Source organism: Delphinus delphis, chromosome 11 (genome assembly GCF_949987515.2).
Source record: "Delphinus delphis chromosome 11, mDelDel1.2, whole genome shotgun sequence".
NCBI classification, from domain to species: Eukaryota; Metazoa; Chordata; class Mammalia; order Artiodactyla; family Delphinidae; genus Delphinus; species Delphinus delphis.
Window position 1 is genome coordinate 38,776,377 of NC_082693.1, and position 27,708 is coordinate 38,804,084.

The following is a 27,708-nucleotide window of genomic DNA, read 5'->3' on the forward strand; positions in this document are numbered from 1 at the left end:
TGTTAGTGACTTGAGCAACATCTTTGCTGAATTGGATAACAGTTTTTGAATACTGCAAAAATATTTCAATTTTTTGTGCTTTTGACAATGTAATGGCTACAGATATGATACACTTTTAAACTTAATCTACATTATTAACATTTTCTTGATCACTTTCTTGACAATCAACAAAACAAATTAAGACCTTGTTTGTAGTATTTGCCAATTTCTATAGTGTAAACTCTCCCACCATGGTAAATTTCAAACTACCAATATGACATCAGTGATCATGAAATTGGGAAGAGATGAACATACCATCACATAGTATTTCCTCCATACAGGTGCAATAGACAGGGACTTCTGGTTTCCCATCTGACATGTAAAGAGCTTGGAAATTATCACTCCTGTTCTCACAACAACAAAAAAACTGAACAAACTGAAAATCAATAACCCTTCTTAGAGCCATCAGAGAATTGAAGTGACAGGGCAAATCTCCACCACAAAAACTAGAGAGACAGGCAATATCAGAACAGGCAGAACACAGAATCATGGCTTACTAGGAGCAAAAACTACTACTGGAACCAGCAACTGACAGGAATACTTAAAGGGCAATTGACTAATTGGTGGAGACTGAACTAGATTGAAAGATTTTTTTAAAAACTCCTGGAGGCCCAGCCTAAGGGGTTGCCCACATTTTCATGAGTTTTACCTCTAGGAGCCCCACAGGTCTTACTATGAAGATTGGAGAAAAATCCCTTCATCCTTCCAGCAGGGAGAGGGAAAAAGTAGCCATTTTGAAATATACCACAGCATTCCATTCTCCTTAACAAAGACCTTCCCTCAAGGGAAACTATTTAACAGAGCCTAACCAACGTGGGAGTGGCCTCCACATGATGCAACTAGAGAGAGCCCACGTGCAGTGCAGTGAGGAAGACCCAATGCAGCCAAAAATATAATTAATTAATTTTTTTTTTTTTAAAGAAGGAGTTTCTTGGGAAACCCAAAGACAACAGGGAAGACAAAGACAAGGACATCAGAGGAAATTTTAGCCTCTGACACCTACAGCTATAACAAACAGGAAACACAGCCTAACTCCCAGCCAGATAAACATAGAACCTCAGTTCCTTTTACCCAATATATCATGTCTCACTTTCTATAAAAAAATCACAAGGCATGCTAAAAGGCAAAAAACACAGTCTAAAGAGACAAAGCAAGCATTAGAACCAGACTCATATATGGCAAACACTTTGGGATTATAAAACTAGGAATTAAACTATGATTAATATGCTAAGGACTCAAATGGAAAAAGTGGATAACATGCAAGAATAAATGAGTGATGTAAGCAGAGAGATGAAAACTCGATAAGAAGCAAAAGGAAATGCTAGAAACCAAAAACACTGTAACAGAAATGAAAAATGCCTCTGAGGGGCTTATCAGTACCCAGGACATGATGAAGGAAAGAATCAGTGAGGTTGAAGATATGTCAATAGAAACTTCCCAAACTGAAAAGCAAAGAGGAAAAATAATGAAAACAGCAGAACAGAATATCTAGATACAAAGATGTAAATAACCTCGTGAACATAGATAATAGTAAAATGTAATAAAATAATTAGGAAAAGATGAGTTTTTAGTATTCACTAACTTTATTTTTAATAAATATATTTTATTCAATTGTAAGTTTAGACAAATTATCTGTAATAATAATAATAATGGCTTAACAACCAGCTTGCAAAATGCCTGAAAATTTAGCAAGTAGCTCTCAAAAGCCAGTATGAACTGGCTCAGCACACTGCTGCTTGAAATAACTTTGAAAGTACCATATTCAGATTTATTATATGCATTATATACATATATAAGGTTCCATTATATGCAGAACACTATGCTGAGGAAATTTGCACACATTATCTCATTTAATTCTCATAACTCTATGAACTAGATATCATAGCCCTTTTTTTTTCAATTAAAAAACTGAAGCTTAATCAATTCAAAGTCAGACACCTAGAGTATGGCAAAACTAAGATTTAAGCCCAGGTCATTGCTCTTTCTACTCACTGCTTTCTGCAAATAAGACTAGGGCAGGGCTTCCCTGGTGGCGCAGTGGTTGAGAATCTGCCTGCCAATGTAGGGGACACGGGTTCGAGCCCTGGTCTGGGAGGATCCCACATGCCGCGGAGCAACTGGGCCCGAGAGCCACAACTGCTGAGCCTGTGCGTCTGAAGCCTGTGCTCCACAACAGGAGAGGCCGCAATAGTGAGAGGCCCGTGCACCGCGATGAAGAGTGGCCTCCGCTTGCCACAACTAGAGAAAGCCCTTGCACAGAAACGAAGACCCAACACAGCCATAAATAAATAAATAGATACATTTTTAAAAAATAAAAAAAATTAAAAAAGACTAGGGCAAGCAAAAGGGTGACCGGCTCTTGTTTCCTGTGCCACTCCAGCCCACTCCAGCCCCACTGTGAACTCATAAATCCTGTGCCTCCTTAGACAAAGGGAGTGTCAGTCATAGTGATTCTTCAGGACATTACCATGGTTACCAAACAGACTCCAGTGCTCCCGCCTGAACATTCCAGAAGAGGACAGGGAGGACCCAAGATGGCCTTCTTCAACTTATATCTATTAGGATATCAAAATGCCTTTCGGAACAAGAAAAGGGACACAACTGAAGAAACATGTAAGGGGAACATAGAATAGAGGGTTAGAAGGGCCACTTCTTAGCCATTTCTTTTCCTACTTTGGGTTAGAGTTTTATCCCCCAAGATTAACAATTATACTAGTTAAAATTATGGCATACGGAAGATATCCATTCCCTCTCCTGTCATTTAATATCCTTATTAAGACACCCAATTTGTTCAACCGAATAAGTGTATTCTTATTCATTTGCTCATTTAGTCAACATTTATTAAGCACCAACTATGTGTCAGGCTTTATGTTGGTGACTAGCGTTACAAAGATGGATAGGATTAGACCTCTCTCTGCCATAAAGTAGCTGACCATCAGATGAAGATAAGCATGCAAACAAAAAAATTTGCAATATGGTGTATGATTCAATTAAATATGGAATGCTATGGAACCACAAAAGAGGAAGTACCTGATGCTACTGGATTTGAAATGAGAATAGGGGGATCCTTTAGAGAAGACCTCACACAGGAAATGCTTCCAGGACTGAGTATTAAAGGATGATTGGAGTTAACCAAGTAGATGACAAGGGAATACAGCACAGACAAAGGAACAGAGAATTGAGAGAACCTTATTAAGTGAACTCCAAGTCCTTGGGTACAGATAAAGCATAGACAGGAGGTGAGAAGCAGGCCTTGAAAGCTAGGCAGGGGCCAGATAACTGAGTATACTGTTAGCCATGCTAAACCTTTTAACTTTATAGGGAACCATTGAAGGAGTTATAGTAGGCAGGGAGTATATATCAGACCTGTATTATATCCACAATACCTAGCAGTACCTCACATAATAGAGGTTTGACAAATATATTTGTAGGGTGAGTGAATGAATAAGTGATACTGAGTGACTAAACTAATTCTAAAGGGAGGGTTTACAGGAAATGTGACAAGATTAAGGTCTTAAAAGATGAATTGCTTGAAAGCACAGAAATGAAGGAGAAAGGGTATTCTAGGCAGAATGGAGAACCCATGTGAAGGAAACTAAGCGTGGGCAGGTACTAAAGCAAAAGTTGCGTTAGGGTAAAGGGAGGAGATAACTGGGAAAAAATAAAGTAACGTTAAGATTGAGAAGGACTGATCTTGTACAGGCCTCCATTGGGCACACTCTGTTCTCTTTCTAATTCCATCAGAGAAGCTCTGTTTCACGTATTCAGCTCTGTTTCACACATTCCCACTAATGGACACTAGGAATCCCTTAATAGGCCTACACCAGCCCTCCCCTGCTTGTCCCCACCCAGCTGGGTCCTGGCATTATGCCACAGGGATGCTATTGTCTCCAAATTAGGAGTTCTTCACCCTCTCTCAGAGAAACACACTTGGCCTAACCCACAAATTTCCCTTCTTCCATTTTGGGTTATTACATACTGCCCTCCCGTTACGAGAGTTGAAAATTTAGCTTTCTTATACTATACTGTGTGCTTCCCCTCTCTCATCCTAGTTTTTCCAGTATAGTTATGTCACAGTTTTAGGTTTGTGGTAAACAAAATTCCAAGAATGACCCTCAATGAACTTTGCCCTTATATAATCCCCTCCCCTTTGAATGTGGGCAGAACCTCAGAATATGATGGATAACACTCTGGTGATTGTTACTTTACATGGAAAAAAGGAGATTATGTGAGTGGGCCTAATCTAATCACACAAGCCTTTTAAAAGCAGAGTGGCTTTTTCCAGTTAACAGCAAAAGAGGAATTCAGAGATTGGAAGCATGTGCAGTTTTGAAGATGCAGGGGGCCTCCATGCCAATGTGGGTGGCAGTTAGGAGCTGAGAGTGTCCCAGCTGACAGTCAGCAAGGCATCAGTCCTATAACCAGAAAAACCTGAATTCTGCCAATAACCTGAATGAACCTGAAAATGGATTCTTCCCTAGAGTCTCCACATAAGACCCCAGCCCAGCCAACACCTTGATTTCAGCCTTGCGAGACTAAGCAGAGACTACCAGACTTACAGAACTGTGAGATAGTAAGTGGATGTTGTTTTTTGGGGTTTTTTTTTTTTACTATTTTTGGCTGCGTTGGGTCTTCGTTGCTGCGCGCGGCCTTTCTCTAGTTGTGGCGAGCGGGGGCTACTCTTTGTTGCGGTGCGCAGGCTTCTCATTGCAGTGGCTTCTCTTGTTGCAGAGCACGGACTCTAGGCATGCGGGCTTCAGTAGTTGTGGCTCACGGGCTCAGTAGTTGTGGCTCAGTAGTTGTGGCGCACAGGCTTAGCTGCTTCATGGCATATGGGATCTTCCTGGACCAGGGCTCGAACCCACGTCCCCTGCATTGGCAGGCAGATTCTTAACCACTGCGCCACCAGGGAATCCTGTGGATGTTGTTTTAAGCCACTAAATTTGATGATTTGGGATGTAATAATAGAACATACAAGTTTAAATCTATAGTCTTGTAGTCTTACAAATATGTAAAAATTGTTCACTGCTAAGCCAAATAATGTCACTATAATAACTTTTTTGTTCATCCCTAGAGTTAAGAATTGCCACCATTTTTTCACTTGCTTAGCTCTCCAGGTAACTACTGTTACTTTTTTCCACAAATTACTTCAACAGCTCTATGAAATGCCCAATGATATTTTTTCCAATCACTCAAAACACAACAAATAATCTACCAAAACACAACAAATAATCTACCAATTCCTTTTTTCCCAAACTTTCTCTCTCCTACTCCTATACTCTGCCTTCTCCTACTCCTGGCGCATAGCTCTTGTCCTGAAACTTGCTTTTGCCTCTCTCCAAAGTTTTATTCCCTATTTCCTGGATCCCATGTTTTCTTTCTTGGTTTACTCTCTCCCTTTCCTGGAATATATCCTTGAATAGTTTTCTAAGAATGTGTAAGAGGTATATTTTTGAGTGAAGAATGATTTTATTCTACCCTCACACATTTTTTTTAATGAATTTATTTATTTATTTATTTTTGGCTGCGTTAGGTCTCCGTTGCTGTGCGTGGGCTTTCCCTAGTTGCAGTGTGCGGGCTTCTTATTGCAGTGGCTTCTCTTGTTGCGGATCACGGGCTTCAGGCGCACAGGCTGCAGTAGTTGTGGCATGCGGGCTCTAGAGCGCAGGCTCAGTAGTTGTGGCCACGGGCTTAGTTGCTCCGCGGCATGTGGGATCTTCCTGGACCAGGGCTCAAACCCGTGTCCCCTGCATTGGCAGGAGGATTCTTAAGCACCGTGCCACCAGGGAAGCCCTACCCTCACACTTGATTGTCAGTTCTTCCAGATATGAAACTCTAGGTCGAAAATCATTTTCTGAGAATTTTGAAGTTATACCTTTATTGTCCTCTAACTTCCAGTTGGATTCTTTTGTGTATGATGTATTTCTCTCCAGAAGCTTTTGATTTTCTTTTTGTTCCCTAGTGTTCTGAAATTTCATAATGTTGGAATTTGCTGTAGATCTTTTTTTCTTCACTGTGATAGACATTCCCTGAGCTTTTTCAATCTGGAAATTTGTGCACTCTATTTCTGACAAATTTTCCTTTATTATTTCTTTATTAATTTATTCTCTATTTTCTCTCCTCTCTTTTTGGAACTTCCATTTGTCAGCTCTAAAACCTTCTGAACTGGTCCTGTAACTTAATTAAACTTTCTCTATGCTTCCCTTGGGTTTTAAAACATTTACTCTTTGGGGGTTCCTCACTTTTATCTTCCAACCTTCTGTGTTAATTATCTATTTCTGTGTAACAAATTACCCTAAAACATAGAGGCTTAAAACAACGAACATTTATTACCTTATAGTTTCTGTGAATCAGGCATCCAGGAGCAGTTTAGCTGGTTGGTTCTGGCTCAGGGTTTCTCTTGTGGTTGCAGACAGGATGTCAGCAGGGGCTGCAGTCATCTCATAGCTGGAGGCCTCAGTTCCTCTCTGGCTATTGACAAGACACCTCAGTTTCTCACCATGTGGGCCTTCCAATAAGCTGCCTGACTGTTCTCACTTGGCAGCTAACTTTCCTCAGAGCAGGTGATCAGAGAGTGAGAGAGAGTGGGAGGAGGAAGGAAGCCGCAATGCCTTTTTATGACAGTCCCAGAAGTGACTGTGACTTCCACCTTATTCTGTTTGTTAGAAGAGAATTACTAAATCTAGCCCACACTCAAGGGGAGGGGTAATAAAGAAGTTGTGGACCTACAGGAAAATCACCATACCTTTGTATCATAACATCTTATTTTGGTTACTATATTTTTAATTTCCAAGGGCTGTTTTTGGTCCTCTGGTTTTCCTTTTCCATATCTTCTTTTTTCTTTAGGGATATTATACTTTATTTGAAATTCTCTTCTGTTCTCTGCGTTAGCTCTGTTTCCTCTGTGCCCTTTTTCCTGTGAGTTTATTTTGATCTCTATTTTCCTCATTGATAACTATTGTCAAATAACTGGTGATCCTTGGCTCTCCATTATAAGTTAAGAGTGAGGAACTAAAAAGCTGACTAGAAGCCTGGAGGGCAGGGGTAGTTATCCACTGTGGGCTTCACTGGGAGCTTTCCTCTGGATCTCTACATTTTCTCCAGGGAAGAACACTATAATTGCTTCTCTGGGGATTGGTTACATGTTTGTCTGCTAGCATACTGGGATCAAGACAGGTGAAGGGGGCACTGAGTCTCACCTTTGAGGATCTCGATTTTCACGTAATCATCGTATTTTTAGTCTTGCACCATATGCCGTCCCTCACAGTAAATCTTGTGCAGGAGTGCAGTGCCTCCAAGATTCAGTTCCTCCAGAGAAATCTTTCTCTTTTTCCCCAGTTTTATTGAGATATAATTGACGTATAACACTGTGTAAGTTTAAGGTGTACAATATGTTGATTTGATACGCTTAAAATATATTGCAAGATGATAACTACCAAAGTATTAGCTCTAATGCCTCCATCACGTCACGTAATTGCCATTTCTTTTTTGCGGTAAGAACATTCAAGATCTACTCTCTCAGTACCTTTCAAGTATATAATGCAGTATAATTACCTATAATCACCATGCTGTACATTAGATCCCCAGAACTTATTCATCTTATAACTGGAAGTTTATACCCTTTGGCCAACATCTCATCCCCTCACCCCCCAACCACCATTCTACTCTGTTTCTGAGTTCCGCTTTTTTAGATTGCACGTCTAAGTGAGATCATTCAGTATTTGTCTTCTTCTGTCTGACATATCTTACTTAGCATAATGCCCTCAAGGTTCACCCATGTTGTTGCAAATGACAGGGTTTCCTTCTTTCTCATGACTGAATAATATTTCATGGCATATATATATATATATATATATATATATATATACATCACATCTTCTTTATCCATTCATCCATTGACAGACACTTAGGTTTCCATATCTTGGCTATTGTGAATAATGCTGCAATGAACATGAGAGTGAAGATACCTCTTCAAGACCCTGTTTTCACTTCCTTTGGATATATAGCCAGAAGTGGGATTGCTGGACAGAGAAATCTTTTATCTCCTTGTTGGGGCATGGTGGTTTGCCTGGTTGTGCCACATGCCCTGTAGACAGAGTTTCAGTGACCACTTTCCTGTTCTCGGACCTAGTCTTTACCTGTACCTTCTGTTGTACCTGCTACGTTCTAAGGTTTGAGCCTCCCAAATGAATTAGCTCAATTCTACATGTATCCTTCACTGCAGAAACTTAAGTTAAAACTTTTCCTATTCTGATAAATTTGTTACTACCCCTCTCTCTACTTTCCATTTTTCAAAAGATATTTACACTGAAATATATCATCTTGCTATTGTATCCTTGCTCTCTCTTTGACCTTGAAGGTTAATGCCATTATTGTTGTTGTTGTTATTTTGATGTGATTTTAGCAAATTTAGGAGGGAAAGGAAATAAACTTTATGGTTAATTAACCATCTTTAAAATGTATTTTCATGACATAATTTCAAAATTATAGAGTGCTTCCCTGCTGGCGCAGTGGTTGAGAATCCGCCTTTCAATGCGGGGGACAGGGGTTTGGGCCCTGGTCCAGGAAGATCTCACATGTTGCGGAGCAACTAAGCCTGTGTGCCACAACTGCTGAGTCTGCACTCTAGAGCCCATGAGCCACAACTACTGAAGCCCATGTGCCTGAAGCCCGTGATCCGCAACAAGAGAAGCCACTGAAATGAGAAGCCTGCACACCCCAATGAAGAGTAGCCCCTGCTCAATGCAACTAGACAAAACCCGCGTGCAGCAACGAAGAGCCAACACAGCCAAAAATAAATAAATAATGTATTTTCGTGATATAATTTCAAAATTATAGAGGGCTTCCCTGGTGGTGCAGTGGTTGAGAATCCGCCTGCCAATGCAGGGGACACAGGTACGAGCCCTGGTCTGGGAAGATCCCACATGCCACGGAGCAACAAAGCCTGTGCACCACAACTACTGAGCCTGTGCTCTAGAGCTTGCCCGCCACAACTATTGAAGCCCATGCACCTATAGCCCATGGTTTGCAACAAGAGAAGCCATGGCAACTAGAGAAAGACCCAATGCAGCCAAAAATAAATAAATATTTTTTTTTAAATTATAGAAAAGTTGTAAGACTGGTACAAAAGAAATTCCCTATACCCTTAACCCAAATTAGTCAATTGTTAATATTTGGCCACATTTGCTTGCTCTCTCTCTCTCCATATATATATAATTTATATATTTACATATCTATAGATAAACATCTTTTTTTCTCAGCTAGTTGAGAATAAGCTGCTCATATTATATCCTTTACTCTCAAATATTTCAGTTTGTATTTCCTAAGAATAAGGACATTTTCTTAGATAACAACCCACAGTATAGGTATCAAACTCAGCAATTTTAACACCAATACAATACTATTTAATTATCTATAGTCTATATTCCAATTTTGCCAATTGCCCCATTAATGTCCTTTAGAACAAAATTTTTCCTTCTAGGATAAAATTAAGGATAAGGCTGATCATAGAAATAGAAATAATTGGTTAATCAATTATTTGATTGGTTAATTAACCAATTAAATTGATTAATTAATTATTGATAAATCAATCAATCCAATAAGGATTGCATTTAGTTGGCAGGTCTCTTTAGTCTCCTTTAATCTGGAACAATTCCTCTGATGCTTTGTTTCATGACATTGACAATTTTAACAGTACAGGCAAGATATTTTATAGAATTTTTCTTAATTTCGGTTTGTCTGATGTTTCTCAAGATTAGATTAGGTTTAAATATTTTTGGCAGGACTAAGCAATATCATGTCTTCAATACATCACATCAGGAGGCTTGTGATGTCATTTTGTCCCATTATTGGTGATGTTAACTTTGACCATTTGATTAAGGTGGTGTTTTCCAGTTTTCTCCACTGTCAAGTTACTATCTTTGTTTTGTAATTAGTAATAATTACCAGGAAGATACTTTGACAAAATGTAAATACCCTATTCTTCATCAAACTCTCGCTTACTAGTTTTAGTATATAGTGATGGTTCAATTATTTCTATGATAGTTGCAAAATGGTACTTTTCTAAATCACATCCATTTGAACTCAAAGTGTAATTTTTTGAAGTTTGAGTTTTTCCAAAGCATTCAATTTCATTTTTATACAAACCACTGCTCTTTTTTTTAATATCTCATAAATTTATTTCATGCTTGCTTGTTACATTTTATGTAGAAAGGTTGGGACTGTTTGCGTTGGGTGCCCCTGGTAAATCTCACGGAGGCACTCACTGCTCTTTTTTGAAAAATACATATTCTATTAGTTGAAATAATATATCATTAAATTGCAATATTGCAATTACAGAATAAACCTGGCATAAATTGTATGGGGAGGAGAACCACAGCTTACTCTTGGTGTGCACACAACCCAAGTGGGAGCATAAGTGTCCAGGTATACTCTAGAGTAGCTCTTGGCTGCAGCTGGAGGGTTGCAGGCATTTTTTAATATGTTTTTCAGAGGAAATGGAGAACATTAATTAATCTAGCAAGTCTATTCAATGGAGTTTCTTTTATTTAATATTTAATATTTATTTATTTATTACTTATTTAGGCTGCGCTGGATGTTATTTGCGGCATGCGGGATCTTTAGTTGCAACATGCAGGATCTTCACTGTGGCATGAGGGATCTTCATTGCGGCATGCGAGCTCTTAGTTGCAGCATGCATGTGGGATCTAGTTCCCCAACCAGGGATTGAACCTGGGCCCCCTGCATTGGGAGCCCAGAGTCTTACCCACTGGACCACCAGGGAAGTACCCTCAGTGGAGCGTCTTTAGAAGAGCTTCTACTATATATATAATATTGAGCTATTCACACTTAATAGTCTAAAATACATCAAGAAACTAGGGCACCTTGGACTTCCCTGGTGGTCCAGTGGTTAAGACTCCACGTTCCCAACGCAGGGGGCACGGGTTCGATCCCTGGTGGGGGAACTAGGATCCCGCAGGCTGCACAGTACGGCCAAAAAAACAAAAAACAAAAAGAAACCAGGGTACCTTAAAGGATTACTGATAAAAACATAGATAAGTGTCCTGGACCAAGTTGGAGATTCCTGAATATTTGCCAAATTCAGTATGTGAGTTAGGATGCCGGGGGGGAATAAATGTGAGATCCCTTTCCAGACACATTTTAGATGCTTAGAATTCCTTGTAGTGAAATATCACCCAAATGAAACTAACATAATATTTTATGTAAACTATATATCAATTTTTTTAAAAAAAGAAATACCTCCCAAAGATAATGATATCTGGTAGAAATTGACAAGATATCCTAAAATTCATATGGAAATATATGGGACCCAGAATAACCAAAGCAATCTTGAAGAATAACAATGTTGGAGGACATACTTCCCAATTTCATATCTTCTACAAAGCTGCTATAATCAAGACCGTGTTATATTGGCATAAGAATTGCCATATAGATCAGTGAAACAGAATTGAGAGTCCAGAAATAAACCCTTAATTTATGGTCAATTGATTTTCAACAAGAATGCCAAGACAATTCAATGGGAGAGAATAGTCGTTTCAACAAATTGTGCGGCAAAAACTGGATAATCACATGCAAAAGAATGAAATTGGACCCCACCTCACACCATATACAAAAATTTACTCAAAATGGACCATAGACATAAATGTAAGAGCTAAAATTTTAAAACTCTTAGGAGAAAAATCTTCATGACCTTGGGATTAGGCAGTGGTTTCTAAGAAAAGACAACAAAAGCGTAAGTGACAGAAGGAAAGACAGATAAATTGGATTCCATCAAAATTTAAAACTTTTGTGCTTCAAAGTTCACTATCAGGCTTCCCTGGTGGCGCAGTGGTTGAGAGTCCGCCTGCCGATGCAGGGGACACGGGTTCGTGCCCCGGTCCGGGAAGATCCCACATGCCACGGAGCGGCTGGGCCCGTGAGCCATGGCCGCTGAGCCTGCGCGTCTGGAGCCTGTGCTCCGCAACGGGAGAGGCCACAACAGTGAGAAGACCGCATACCGCAAAAAAAAAAAAAAAAAAAAAAAGTTCACTATCAAGTAAGTGAAAAGAGGATTTTTTGGTAAATGTTTGGATTACAAGGCAGATTTAAAATAAATAAGTATAGGGACTTCCCTTGTGGCACAGGTGTTAAGAATCCTCCTGCCAATGCAGGGGACACGGGTTCAATTCCTGGTCCGGGAAGATCCCACATGCTGCGGAGCAACTAAGCCCATACGCCACAACTGCTGAGCCCGTGTGCCACTACTGCTGAAGCCCGTGCATCCTAGAACCCGTGCTCCGCAACAAGCGAAGCCAACACAATGAGAAGCCCACGCACCTCAACAAACAATAGCACCCACTTGCCACAACTAGAGAAAGCCCACACACAGCAATGAAGACCCAATGCAACCAAAAATAAAATTAAAAATTTAAAAAAAAAACACTTTGTAAATTAATTTGGAAAACTTTCCTCATAGGACATAGCCCCAGAAGCCTAAGAGAAAAGATTGACTATTTTTCCTAAATAAAAGTTATAATTCTGTATCGAAAGACATCATAAAGTTAAAAGGCAAGAAAGAGACTTAAGAGGGGAATTCCCTGGCAGTCCAAGGGTTAGGACTCTGTGCTATCATTGCCAAGGACCTGGGTTTGATCCCTGGTCTGGGAACTAAGATCCCACAAGCTGTGCGGCACTGCCAAAATAAATAAATAAATAAAAGAGAGACTAAGAGAAAAGATTTGCCATATACAGGTGTTTGTGTGTGTGTGTGTGTGTGTGTGTGTGTATACACATATATTTATGTATATACATATATACACACACCTCTATATAAACACACACATATATACATATATTCATATTTATAATTTATATATATAATTTCAGAATACATAGAAACCTCCCAAGTAAGGCACCAATCCAGACTCCCCTTCTCATCCAACATCAGATAATTATTTATTGGGAACTGATTGTGCCAGGCACTGTGTTAGGCACTAGGAATACAACAGTGACTAACACAGACAATAAACAGGTAAATAAACAAACAAGATATTCACAGAATATAACAAGTACTGGGAAGGATATAGGGTGGGAAAGTTGATGCAATGGATCAGAAGTTATAAACTGCTGGCCAGAGGGCCGGACTCAGCCTGCAGAGTGATTTCTTAAAAAATTTGGACCCACATCTAAAAATCAGGAGGTTTTATGTAAAATCCACATTTCTGACTTCTCTTAAAAATTAGAACTGGCCACACTGGCCCTAAATTCCCACATGACCACAACTGACCAGAGCAAAGTAGCAGCTACCCCTTTAGATGGAACAGGTTTCTTAGTTGTTTTACTCATAAACATTATCTGCCTGACTCTTATAGGCAACTGAGTTTGCAGATCCCATGATGGAGAGTAACTTGGAGAGGCCCACTTTATTTATTTATTTATTTATTATTATTATTATTTTTTTTTTTGGCTGCGTTGGGTCTTCACTGCTGCACGCGGACTTTCTCTAGTTGAGGCGAGCGGGGGCTACTCTTCATTGCAGTGCACAGGCTTCTCACTGTGGTAGCTTCTGTTGTTGCAGAGCATGGGCTCTTAGGCACGCAGGCTTCAGTAGTTGTGGCACACAGGCTCAGTAGTTGCGGCTTGCAGGCTCTAGAGTGCAGGCTCAGCAGTTGTGGTGCATGGGCTTAGTTGCTCCGGGGCATGTGGGATCTTCCCGGACCAGGACTCAAACCCATGTCCCCTGCATTGGCAGGCAGATCCTTAACCACTGTGCCACCAGGGAAGCCTGAGAGGCCCACTTTAGACAGTAATCGAGGAGGTAATGTTTGAGCCACACCGTGAAGAATGAGAATGAGCCAGCCATGTGTAGAGCTGAGGCAAGAGCTTCATCCTCATAAGAGCAAATTTCAAAATCTAGAAGGAATTCAAGGCTAAAACCATAACAAAGCACTTCCAACTCCCACTTTGATTACAGACTGCTTTCACTGCATCCCAGCCAGAACCCTGTAACTCATCTCCCATTTCTGACAAGCCATTTTTTCTCATTTTTCCTTCTGTGGTTGATTTCTAGTTTCATACTGTTATGGTCAGAAGAGATGCTTGAAATAGTTTCTATCCTCTTAAATTTGTTGAGTCTTGTTTTGTGTCCTTTATATAGTCTATCCTAGAGAATGTTCCATGTGACTTGAAAAGAATGTGTATTCTGGGTTTGTTTTGTTTGTTTTTGTTTTGTTTTGGATGTAGTGTCTTGTAGATATAAATTAAGTCCAACTGTTTTATTGTGTCATTTAGGATCTCTGTTGCATTATTGATTTTCTGTCTAGAAGATCTGTCCATTGATGTCAGTGAGGTATTAAAGTCTCCTACTATTGTTGTATTCCTGTCAATTTCTCCCTTTATTGTCTGTTAGTATTTGTTTTATGTATTTAGGTGCTCCTATATTGGGTTCATATATGTTAACAAGTGTAATATCCTCTTCTCATAATATAATGATTCCTTTATCATTATATAGTATTCTTCTTTGTCTTTCTCTATGGACTTTGTTTTAAAGTCTATTTTGTCTGGTGTGAATATTGCTACAGCTGCTTTCTTGTCATTTCCATTTGCATGAAATATCTTTTTCCATCCCATCACTTTCAATCTATGCGTGTCCTTTGCCCTCAAGTGGCAGCATATTGTAGGTTCTTGACAAGTCATTTTAATTGTGCACATCCTGAAATATCTGTGCACAAAGACATTCAGGGAACTTGGCTACCCTCTGCCAACTTTGGCTTCAACCATGTTATTCAGACTTCCACCTGAAAATTCCACTCAATAGTAATTATGTTCTGTTCATAGTATTTCCTTGAAGCCACTTGAGCTGCCCAGGAGCTGAAGTCTGGGACCACATGGCCAAGCTCCGGGGCACATAGGCTGACTCTAGAAGCTCAGGATAAGGCTATGAAACTCCAGGGAGTTGGAGTGTGGAGCCCCAGGGAAACCTATGAAGACAAAGGTATGTGTATTTGGCCCTCCTCCTAGGACATCTAGTCTTCCTAGAATGATTAGTACCATAACCACAAATCTCAAGTGAGCACTTGGGACTTCCTGAAAATCCTATTATATTTCCCTAGCCACTCTCCCACTCCTCAAGGCAACTCCCCCTCTCTCCTCAAATCTCTAAAATCCCCTCTCGATCCTCACTCTGAGCTAACTTCCTTGCTCCTTATTTAACTAAAAATAGAAGCAATCAAAAGAGACTTTCCATCATCACACTTAACCTTCCACTGCATTTATATCTTCCCTCTGGTACAATGAATGAACTGACTCCATTTGCGTACTGGATCTCATCCACACTTTCCTCAAAGATTTTGCTCCTGTAATTATCCCCCTCTCCCTCAGTTTTTTCCCTCTTCCCAGATCATTTCCATAAGTATACAAATGTGCTGCAATCATTCCATCTGGGGAAAAAAAAGAATCCTCTCTTGACCAAATGGTCCCCTCAAGCTATTGTCCCCATTTCTTTCTCCACCACCTTCTCCCCTTTCCCACTCCTGATTATACCAAAACTCCTGGGAAAAGTAGTTTATACTCATCGACAAGAGAAAAACCACCATGCTGATTGGCCTCACCTTAAATTCCTGATCACTAAACTCAAGTGGGCCTCTATGGCTGCCCAGAAGTCAGACTACATTTCCTTGTTCTATGCATTCTCTCACTCTCCTGAAGGCCACTTCATACCTCCTCTTTCCTCAAACCTCTAACACCTCATCTCCTATCCTCACTCTCACATAATGACTTTCCTTCTATTTCACAGTGAAAACAGAAGCAACTGGAAGATAATTTCTATAACCTCTCACAAAATCATGTCTATCCATCTACCTGCATCTGTGCCTGTATATGTCTTATTATAATAAGTGAATGGTCTACACACGTTAAGACCAGCCCCTCCACTTGTGCATCAGATCTCATATTGTTGACTATTCAAGGACACTACTCCAATATTCTTCACACTCTATTGCATCAGTTTTTCTATCTCTGGCCATTCCTATCTACCTACATTCATGCTATAATTTCTTCCATCTTAAAGCCCTACATCCTATTTCCCTGCCCACCCCCCATACAGAAAAATTCTTCAAAAGAGTTGTCTGGTCTTTCTGTCTCTAAATATCCTGCCAGTCTCTGTTTTTTGTTTGTTTGTTTGTTTGTTTGCGGTACGTGGGCCTCTCACTGTTGTGGCCTCTCCCATTGCGGAGCACAGGCTCCGGATGCACAGGCTCAGCGGCCATGGCTCACGGGCCCAGCTGCTCCGCGGCATGTGGGATCTTCCCACACCGGGGCACGAACCCGTGTCCCCTGCATCGGCAGGTGGACTCTCAACCACTGCGCCACCAGGGAAGCCCTGCCAGTCTCTCTTGAACCCATGCCAATCAGGCTCTTGCCCCTACCACTCCACTGAAACTTCTTTTGTGTCTAGTCACCAATGCTCACATCCATGGTGATGTTGCTAAATTAAACAGTAAGCTCTTAGCTCTCATCTTATTTAACATATCAACAGGAAAGTGCAACAGAGCTCACCTGGTTCTGAATCCTGGTGCTGCTGAGGTTGCTTGAAATATGTCAGCTGGCAGAGATCTGGGAATGTGGACCACCGTAGCAGGGAACTTGGCTCATACCTTCCTATTACTTCAGAACTGGTTTGGGAAAGTATGTATGGAGAAAATACAGCATTCTGTTTGGCTCTTAGAAAACAACATCCATCCACCTTGCTTACCCAAGTCTTTCTAATCCCTATTTCTACATTCATTAATTCAAGGAACACACAGTTCCTGACTGTGCTCACCCTTAGTTCCATGTGATCTTGCAGGACTCTAATTTGTCATTCACACTTGTCTTCAGAATGATTCTCTGGCCCTGCTCTCTTTCTGGCTGATTTCACCTTGTTAATACATTCACTCAAGTGGCTTGACCTTTTTCTGTCCCCCTGTACTAGCACTTCAACCTGTTCTCCATGCTCAAATCAACTGCACTCTTAATTGGCCCTTCAGTGAGGGCTTTAACAGCAACCATTAAAATGAACTTATTAACACTTCTCATTCTTAACACATACTATAATATTTTTAAGTCATTCACAATTTTTCTTTGAAGAAAGTTTTTTTTCCCTTCTAGTAGATGTGAGGGTCCACTCAAGCTTTCCTTATTATAGTCATAATGAAAACTCATAGACATGAGTCAACACAGGTAACTATTCTGCCAGTCTCTGCCTCCTTCCTTTCTTTTCCTCCTGATAAAGAACCAAAATAGAAAAACCAAGGAGGAAAACTGAGTGTGGAGAGCATATCTTGGTCTATCCTTGACTTCAGAAACTCATTTTTATCAGGTACTCAAAGTTATTCAGATTCATGGAGCTAACTCGCTAAGCAAATTCAGAGTGCCTGTTTCCTCACTTGTAGATGGAGATAATAATGCCTTCCTTATAGATTTGTTGTGGAGATTAAATTATATAATGTATGTAATACAGCTAAGACCTAGCACATAAAACTGTACAACAGATGATTGGAAGAAAAGTTATAAACCATAATAAGTAAGTTATTATTTATATATGGAATATATACCTTTCCTCTGACTGGAATATCTTTGTCCTGCTACTCAAAACATACTTGCCAGGACAGGGTACCTGAAAAGCAATACACACACACACACACATATACACACACACATATATACGTACATTTTTTTTTTTGGTCGCACAGCTTGTGGGATCTTAGTTCCCCAGCCTGGAATTGAACCTGGGCCCTTGGCAGTGAAAGTGATGATCCTAACCACTGGATCGCCAGGGAATTCCCATGGAAAGCAATATTTTTAATCATAAGATTCCCTGAGAAGCAACAAATGCTAGCTGGCTTCAAAGGATAGCTCATCCAGGCCCTGAAAGAGCCTGGTCAATTGCAGCCACCCACAGAAGAGCATCCCTGACCAGTGACCAGAACTCTCTTGTCTACTAATCAGTAGATTCCTGCCCCTCCCAGACTCACCCTTCCTGATAATACTACTAGTTGCCTCTGCAGGTTCAGCCCAGCTTCCTGTGTTCATTCACCTTGAGTGCCTAAGCTTTCCCTTCTCTGTCCTGCCCAGGGGAGCATGGCCATATATCTGTCTTTTTCTTTGCTGAATCTATCTCACCACCTGCTTTGAACCCTGTTCTCCCACCTACTCTTAGCGTCATACCTGGACATTCCTCTTGGTCCAGGAGTGTCAGAATTTCAGAAAAATTCCCTTTTTTCTGGCCCTTTGCTGAGACAACTAACTCCCTTGCCTCGTTATATGAAAACCCGTGGTCAAGCTAGGCATCATCCTAACACAAATCTACACTCAGGGCATTGCCCACTGACAGGTGTCTCAGAGGCAAATCGATGGGGGTGGGTGGTTACGAGTGCTTATGCTTATTCTTGGCTTGAAACAAATGACCTCTCCCTGCCAGACTCTCTAGTGACTGCCCTCCAGCCACAGACATGATGACCTCCAAGCTCCACACATCCAAAGGGCCTCACTCCATCTTCCTCCACTGCTGCCTTTATCATTCCTTCTCCCAGAGGAATTCACCAATGAGTCCTCCAAGTTGCTCTTACTTCCAAATGAATCTCTTCAAAGAAAAAGTAAATCTCACATTTTTGGTAAAAGCCGAGCATATATCACTTGTATTCTCATTTTCTGGATCGTGTCAAAGGGGTCCCATAGGTGGTTTTCCCCACCCTGATTGGAATGTCCTCTGCTCAGTCTCCTAGTTCTCCTGACCTCTCCTAGCTGCCTGTTTGGTGACCTGCTATTAGGAGACAGCTGGAGATGCCACTCAGACTCCAGCAGAGGGCACTGTAGTTCCGGCTTTTCAAACAGGAGCATGAATGGCAAAATTCAGCCAAGAGTGAACTGGCCAAAACCTCGGAGCCCCTCTGCCTTTCTAAATGGATAAACATACTGAAGTTACAGAAAGGTATTTTGGAAACACTCATATGTCTCACAGCTGCTATAGACCATCATCCCCATCCACCTGAAACCAGAAGGGAGAAGGTACTCAAGCTACTCACAGCTACAATCTGCCAAAGCCTAGGGAGTGGGCACCTCCAAGGTGGATGACTGTGTCTGTATTGCAGCAGATACACCACATTTTCCACAGGGGCTTGGCATTTCCCCACTGGTTTTCCTCACTGGGGCTGATCTAATCCACTGAAGACTGGCCCACCAGGTTCCAGTCCTCTCTGCTCCCTCGATGCTGGCCATAGGAAACGATATTCCACAATTCAGTGAATCTCAGGGAGGCAGGGATCTGCCTCTAGAACAAGGTGATATCATCATGTCTCTCTCCCAACTCAAGGCTTCTCCAAGTTGAGCAGACACCCTTGACAGGGCCCCCATTGAGCTGTACACAGGGGAGCCCACTAAGAGGCTAGTTCTATCAGTTCATGTTTTTCCTTAGTCCTTGGTCTTTCCTGGGAGGCCTGATGAGATGATTTCAAGAGCCAGTTTAATGCGGGGTTAAGAGCATGGGCTCTGGAGCCAAACTGCTTGGGTTAAACTCACGTCTCTACCATACGCTGGTTATGTGACCTTGGGCAAATCACTGAACTTCTCTGGGCCTCTGTTTCTCCATTTACAAAATAAGATAGTAACAGTACCTACCTTTTATAGTTGTGCTGAGCACATTCACTAATTATCAGCCCTTTTTATTGTTGTTATCTCTAGAATATCCGTGTAGTCCATTTTACATCAGCAGTCTGCAACCAGCAGTAAGCCTCTCTGTTATCTCATGCCCCCTCCACCTCCCCTGTGTAACAAGTGCACCACTTTGAGGAAGCTATTTTTGGAGGCAAAGGAACTGTCCCCATGTGTAAAATGTGCCCTGGGAACTGGTCTGGCTCCCTGGGTTTATGCTCTTGTCCACTTCCTCCCAAAGCACTGACTATTTCCTTATCTCAGGAAAGACAATAAGTGCAAGATAGCCTTCAAAACATACTTTAGCCAATTTCAATCCATGTTAACGCGCCACTCAACTTTGAGGGATTAATGCCCCACAGCTGATACGACCTCTTAGACAGGAGTCATATTTTATGTACAGTACCACAACATTTTCTCTCAAACTGATCTTGTATAAATTTCTAGTCAGGGTGGTATTACTCTGCTTGCAGTGACACCAACTTCAAGACAACTGCAAGTAATGTCTGTTAGATATTATCACCACCATGTACTCAGAATCTGGAACAGACAGGCAAACACCCTAACCTGAAAGTCAGAATCCTGGGAGCCACTGAGGTAGACCCATTCTAAAAATTCTTCAGCCTGAAAACATTGCGGCCAATCAGCCCCAGTTCCAGCTAACAGAGGCAATGGGCAAAGCAGTGGAAAACTAAGATTTTGTGACCGTCCCAGTGGCTCTGGGAAGCTTATACTATTGAGAAATCTGCAACATAAATTTGGAAAAGTAGAAGGTCCACCCAAGTACTTTTGCACTACCCCGTATGTCCTTCATGGTCCATTCAAAGCATTAAATCTGGTCTTCTGGAAACTCCTAATTTATGGCCTGGCTCTAGAAGAAATTGTCAGGGCCCTTCCTTCGTATCTATTTATCACAAAAAAACACATGGAGTATAGTATTAACTGGGTGAGCGAAGAACCTGTGTTATACCATCTACCAACAAAATGATGGATTCATCTACCTTGCCATGGTGGAGTTATAAAGAGTTCATTGCATCCCTCTACCCAGAACATGCCCTTTCACAAGTAGCTGTGGCATGATTCTCACCTACCCCTCACCACCCTTCACCTCAGGTGGCTTCCAAAACTTGGCAGCTTGCAGAAGCTACGGGTTACCAAAAATACCTTCCAGCTCGCCAAATACTGATCCGAGGAATATGCCAACTGGTGCTTGAGTCAAGAGGAAGGCATCCAAGTGGGTGATACTGTCCAATACACCTCCAAGCACACAGTAACCCATACAGGAAGCTGGAAGACTACTACTTGGAAACTGAGATAATAGAGAGCATCATCTGACTGTACCCTAAAGAACAGTCTGAGGCCTCGGGACCCGATAAGGAGCTCCCACTGTCACCTGCACCCAGACCAATAATTACTTGTAGTCCAGGTCCCATTGCCTACTAGGAATATGCTCTTGCTCTTTCTCCTCAGTCTACACTTACTTGGCCATAGACACTGTGACACCCTCACTTAGCCCAAAGTCAAATGACCAAACTCAAATGACACTGCTTCTAGGAAATGGCCCGTCATTGCTATAAACTGTGATGAAGTAAATTCAGCCCCTGGTTCAGTCCAGGCTTCCACCTGCCCAAGCCCTCAACTGTCAAGGGAGGGGATTCAAACAGTGTCCCACTCTGGTAATGTCATTGTCTCAGAGAATGTTAAAGGAGATTTCCACTGGAGTGCAAAAGGGAGTGTGGAGGGACAGATGATGACGAATGCGTGGGGCCAAGCAGGATGAAGGGGGAAAGCAGGAGCTGGGGAAGGACTATAAAACAGAGGTGGGGGGGCTTCCCTGGTGGCACAGCGGTTAAGAATCTGCCTGCCAATGCAGGGGACATGGGTTCGAGCCCTGGTCCAGGAACATCCCGCATGCCGCGGGGCAACTAAGCCCATGCACCACACCTACTGAGCCTGTGCTCTAGAGCCCACGAGCGACAACTACTGAGCCCGTGATCCACAACTACTGAGCCCGCGAGCCACAACTACTGAGCCCGTGAGCCACAACTACTGAAGCCCACGCGCCTACAGCCTCTGCTCCGCAACAAGAGAAGCCACTGCAATGAGAAGCCCGCGCACTGCAACGAAAACCCAACACAGCCAAAAATTAATTAATTAATTAATTAAAACAGAGGGGGCATCCCCACCATCCACCAGAGGTGAGTCAGGTATCTTAACAATTTCAAGAGAGAATGGCAAATTTTGACCCGGTTCCTGACAAGCCCAGGATTCTGAGATGCAAGCCAAATCTAGCCTATTTAAGCAGAACATGAATTTATTAAAAGAATATTGGTGGGATTACATCAAACTAAAAAGCTTCTGCACAGCAAAGGAAACAATCAGCAAAATGAGAAGGCAGCCTATAGTACGGGGGAAAATACTTGCAAACCATGTATTTGATAAAGGGTTAATATCCAAAATATATACGGAATTCCTATAACTCAACAGCAAAAAAAAAAAAAAAAGAAAATACAACAAAAAATGGGCAGAGGATCTGAAAAGACATTTCTCCAAAGAAGACACACAAATGGCCAACAGGTATATGAAAAGATGCTCAACATCTAATCATGAGGGAAATGCAAATTAAAACCGCAATGTCACCCCACACCTGTTAAAGTGGCTATAATCAAAAAAACCCACAAGAGATAACCAGCATTGGTGAGGAAAAAAGGGAACCCATGTGCACTGTGGTGGGAAAGCAAATGGGTGCAGCCAGTATAGAAAACAGTAAGGTGATTTCTCAAGAAATTAATAGAACTACCATATAATCCAGCAATCCCACTTCTAATAGATATCCTGAAAAGAACTGATAATCACGACCTCAAAGAGATATCTGCACTCTCATATTCGTTGCAGCATTATTCACAACAGCCAAGATATGGAAGCAACATAAATGTCCATCAACGCATGAATGGGTTTTTTATTTTTTTTAATTTTATTATTTTTTAAAATGTTGGTTTGTTTATTTGGCTGCGCCAGGTCTTAGTTGCAGCACGCGGGGTCTTCGTTGCTATACGCGAGATCTTCGTTGCGGCATGCGGGATCTTTTTTAGTTGTGGCATGCAGGCTCTTAGTTGCGGTGTGAGGGATCTAGTTCCCTGACCAGGTAATTGAACCCTGGCCCCCTGCATTGGGAGGGCGGAGTCTTAACCACTGGACCATCAGGGAAGTCCCTGAATTTTTAAAATATGGTATATGCATACAATGGAATATTATTCAGCCTTAAAAAAAAAAAAGGAAATCCTGCCATTTGCAACAACATGGATGAATCTGGAAGACATTATGCTAAGTGAAATAAGCCAGACACAGGACAAATACTACATGATACCACTTGTATGAGGAATCTAAGATAATCAAACTCATAGAAGCAGAGAATAAAATGGTGGTTGCCAGAGGCTGGGGGGAGGAAGAAACAGGGAGGTAGTAATCAAAGGGTATAAAATTTCAGTTATGCAAGATGAATAAGTCCTAGAGATCTACTATACAGCACAGAGCCTATAGTTAATACTGTGTTATATACTTAAAACTTCGCTAAGAGGTTAGAGTTTATGTTAGATGTTCTTGTCAAAAAAATAATAACAACAATAAACAAAGAAGGTGGGAGGAGATTTTTGCAGGTGATGTATGTGTCTGTGGCATAGATTGTGGTGATGGTTTCACAGGTGTATACTTATCTCCCAACTCATTAAGCTGTATATATTAAATATATACAACTTTTTCTGTTATACAATGAAGTAGTTTATAGAAAAAGGAATATTGGGAAACCTATAAAAATTGTAGAAGGAACAGAGAACAAAGCTCGGCAGAGGGTAACCAGAAACAATGTTCAGAATCATGCTGCAGACCTGGCTGGGCACAGACACCACTGCATTTGATGCTGTGGTGGGCACTGCTGGCACCGAGGACACTGGGCCCCGGATACTGCTGCTCGAAACAAGATGCAGCTTCACTGCCCCAACTTCCATCAACAGAAAAAGACTTTACATGGTCCCAGCTTCTTTGCAACCCCAATCTCTGATTCAAAATCTGGAGAAGATGTGTTGATTGGCCTACCAAAACTCTTTGCCCATGGCCTCGCTACACAAGAGGCTGGGTATCTTGGTCCATTCCGGCTGCTATAACAAAATACCATAGACTGGGTGGCTGATAAACAACAGAAATTTATTTCTCACATTTCTGGAGGCTGGAAGTCCAGGATCAGGATGCCAGGTGAGGGCCCTCTCCCAGGTTGCACACTTCTTATTGTTTCCTCACATGGCAGAAGGGGCAAGGAAGCTCTCTCAGGTCTCTTTTACAAGGGCACTAATTCCATTCATGAGGGCTCTGCCTTCATGAATCACATCCCAAAGGCCCCACCTCCAAATACCATTACCTTGGGCATTAAGTTTTCATCAAGTGAATTTGGGGGGGATGGGAACATTCAGACCATAGCACTGAGTAAGGAAGGTCTGGTTTTTTCAGTCACTGTAAGATACAGATTTTGCCTCAGAGGAGATTCCTAAACTCCCATAAGAATGCTAAGTCTACACTACCCTACTCTACACTGCCTTTCCAGCTGCCGGCCCCGTCCCGCTCCACTTTACCCAGCATTAGTCCAGCTCTAAGTCAACAGCAAGCTGAGACCTCTCTAGCGCTTCTAACGCACTTGATCTCTTGCTGCCCGAAATGCTCTTCCTGATACTATGTCCCATGAATCCCTTCTTATCCTCCAACACTTAGCTTAAACATAATTTCCCCTGTTAGACCAACTGAAGCTCTGCAAATATGCCAATCTCAGGAAAGGAATATCCATCCAGACAAGGGGCCTTTTTCACCTACACTAACCCTAAGTATTTGTCAATATCCTGATTCTAGCAGGAGGCCACTCAAAACCAGGAGTCAGGGAGCAGCAAGAGAGTAGTGAGGAAGGTCTGATCACTGTTCTCCCTCCCTCCCCTCTGTCACAGGCATTTTGATTTGACTCCTGAGATCCTGAGAATCGGATGTGAGTGGCTTGGAGAGATCCCTGCCCTGTGCCTGGTTGGCACGGAGACCAGAGACTCAGAAAGTCAAATAACCCCATTTGCTAAGTACTCAGAGCAAGTCTGCTCTCGTTTCAGACCAGAAAGAACCAGAGCCCACTAGGCTTCCCCCTATTACCTCAGAAGATGGGAATCATTCCGTGCACCAGAATAGCCACAAAAGGTACCAGGAAGCTGTACGGAAGGTGTTGTTAAAGACATGTAAGTATCTGGGATTTGTCACCTGCTAGGGGCAGAAAAGATGTGTCTGAGTTCGTAAAGAATGGCTGGGATGTGGTGGGGCATTGTTATAGAGCAGGGGATGGGGGCAAAAAGAGCCAAGAAGAGACTGAGAAGAAGAAGGAGAAAGTAGACTTGAATGGTGGGGTAAGAAAGATAAAATAAAAACTGAATCAGACTTGGAAGCAGAAGATCCAGGTGTGAGTACTATTTCTGTCTCTTTTAAGCGTCTCACCTTGGGCAATCACTTATCCTTTTGTAACCTGCTTCCTCGTTTATTTAAAAAAACAAAACAAAAAACCAGAAAATGCCTACTCTACCAATCTTACAGAATTGTTGTGAGGATCAAAGCTTTGGAATTTGAACTGAGTTTAAACTCCAAACAAGCCGTGTGACCTTGGGGAAATTCCTTCAACCACTTAATCTCTCTGGATCATCTGAAAATCGGAATTATACTGCCGCATTTTTTGTGAAAGTTAGAGAAAAAAAGCACCTAGGACAACCTACTGAAACATGCAAATACTGAGGAATCTCCAGGGAATTCTACTATGTAAAGAAAGCCAATCCCAAAAAAGATCCCATACTGTATGATGCCATTTAAAGAACATTCTTAAAATGACAAAATTATAGAACTGAAGAGCACATTATTGATTACCAAGGAGTGGACGGAGGAGGATGTGGTTATAAAAGGGCAACTCCAGGATTCTGTGGTGGTAGAACCGTTCTGCATCAATATGTTAATACCCTGGTTGTAATAAAGTGCTATAATTTTACAAGATGTTACCTCGGTGGGGGCTGGGAGGACATGGCTAAAGGGTACACAAGATCTCTGTCTTTCACTTCTTACAACTGTATGTGAATCTATCATTATCTCAAAATTAAAGTTTAATTTAAAAAAACAAATACTTTCAGAAACTAAAAAAGATACGCATGAAGAGGAATATCTGTTATTTCTACGAGCAAAACTTTTTAAAAGCTTTTTATCGATTAATAGGAAAACAACTAAGTGAAAAATATAACATCTACTCAATAGCATATTAGGGATTTAAAAAATAATAATGATTATAAAGACCATACAGCTAGAATATTAGGCTATAATTTTTTGTTTTAAAAATATACAAATTTTATGGGCTTCCCTGGTGGTGCAGTGGTTGAGAGTCCGCCTGCCGATGCAGGGGACACAGGTTCGTGCCCCGGTCCGGGAAGATTCCACATGCCGCGGAGCGGCTGGGCCCGTGAGCCATGGCCACTGAGCCTGCGCGTCCGGAACCTGTGCTCCACAACGGGAGAGGCCAAACAGTGAGAGGCCCACGTACAGCAAAAAAGAATAAAAAATATATATATATATATAATTTTTATACACTGGTATAGATTTATTCAAATAAATAAAAAGTGAAAATCCAAAAAAAAAGAAAATCTAGGTAAGTCTGGTATTATTTCAAAATTTTAAAAACACTTAATACCTAATACAACATTTAGAACATAACAGGTGCTTGATAAATGATATCTATTAGTAATATCCAAACATGAGGTAGTATCACTGCTAAATTTCAGAGAATTACCTGAAATGAGCAAAGAGGGAAAAAAAAAGAACCAGTAGACTCACCTTGCACATTTTCCAAGTGTGTTGGGTGGTTAGAACTCTGTGCTCTCACTGCCGAGGGCCCGGGTTCAATCCCTGGTCGGGGAACTAAGATCCCACAAGCCGTGTAGCACGGTCAAAGAAAGAAAGAAAACAAACCAAGTGGGTTGACCACTTGTTTTTCCACCACCTTAGCACTTGGGGAAAGCTCTCTTGGAGATGGGCTTATAGCAGAAGCAGGAAGAACCAAGACTGATTCCACTGACCATGAAGGAAGGGTGCGAGATGCTGGAGAGATGCTGGAATACAGAAGTGGAACTCAGTGTGGTGACCACATTTCCAGGACTTCTCAGCACCTGGTCAGGCCCAGTTGCTAGGCTGGGCTTGTGATGCCCTGAGGCGCAAAAGGGAGCAGACAACTCTAAGAAATTGGATAACCTGCCCTTCCCCCAACCATTCAGTCCCCAATCAGGTCTTCAGAGTCCCCCTGACTGATGCTCAGAACTTCAGCTTCTGGCGGTCCCACAATCCAGGAGTGCGCCCAGAGGACACCATGCCATGGATCCGGAGCCCCCGCCACTGCCTCATCAGAAGCCCAATGACCAGGTTAGGCTGGAAGGGTGAGGGTGGGGAGATCAAGGGAAGTATTACTCCTTCCCCTCACTGAAATCCTTGGGAGACTCTTGCATTTCTAGTCAGAGTTGGGAAATGGAATAGGAAGTTTTGGTCTTACCAGGGACAACTGGCCCCAGAATCTGGGCAGTGCTGGCATTCAAAGGAACTAAAGATTGGTCTGTGTCTTTGCGTTTTGCCTTACGGATATGACTTCTGAATAGACACAAGGATCTACAGCACTCCTGTGGGAGGCCCGGGGTGTTTCAGCTCCCTTCATTGCCACCTCGCACCCCTCTAACCACCATCCATTGGCAGTAGCCCCACTTCTTCATCACCACCTCTGCCCATTCTAGGTTTGAGCACCCCCGCCCCCATCCAGCCTAACCTGGCTGAATCTGAGACCCTACCTCTCTTTTCCAGGTTTATAGATCACTCTATTCTCAATGACAGAAACTTCAGTCTATATTGAGCAGGATGTGTTTGCAGAAGGACAAGATAAACTCTGGA

At 41.9% G+C, this 27,708-nt stretch overlaps 1 protein-coding gene across 1 annotated transcript; it reads left to right on the forward strand.

Moving 5' to 3' along the window:
• Nucleotides 1-2,573: 2,573 nt before the first annotated feature.
• SPMIP11 (sperm microtubule inner protein 11) lies at nucleotides 2,574-27,687 on the forward strand. The gene is made up of 4 exons (XM_060026190.1): nucleotides 2,574-2,652; nucleotides 24,864-24,986; nucleotides 27,048-27,192; nucleotides 27,622-27,687. The coding sequence occupies exons 1-4, from the start codon at nucleotides 2,574-2,576 to the stop codon at nucleotides 27,668-27,670; spliced, it is 396 nt and encodes a 131-aa protein (XP_059882173.1). The 3' UTR covers nucleotides 27,671-27,687.
• The last annotated feature ends 21 nt before the right edge of the window (nucleotides 27,688-27,708 follow it).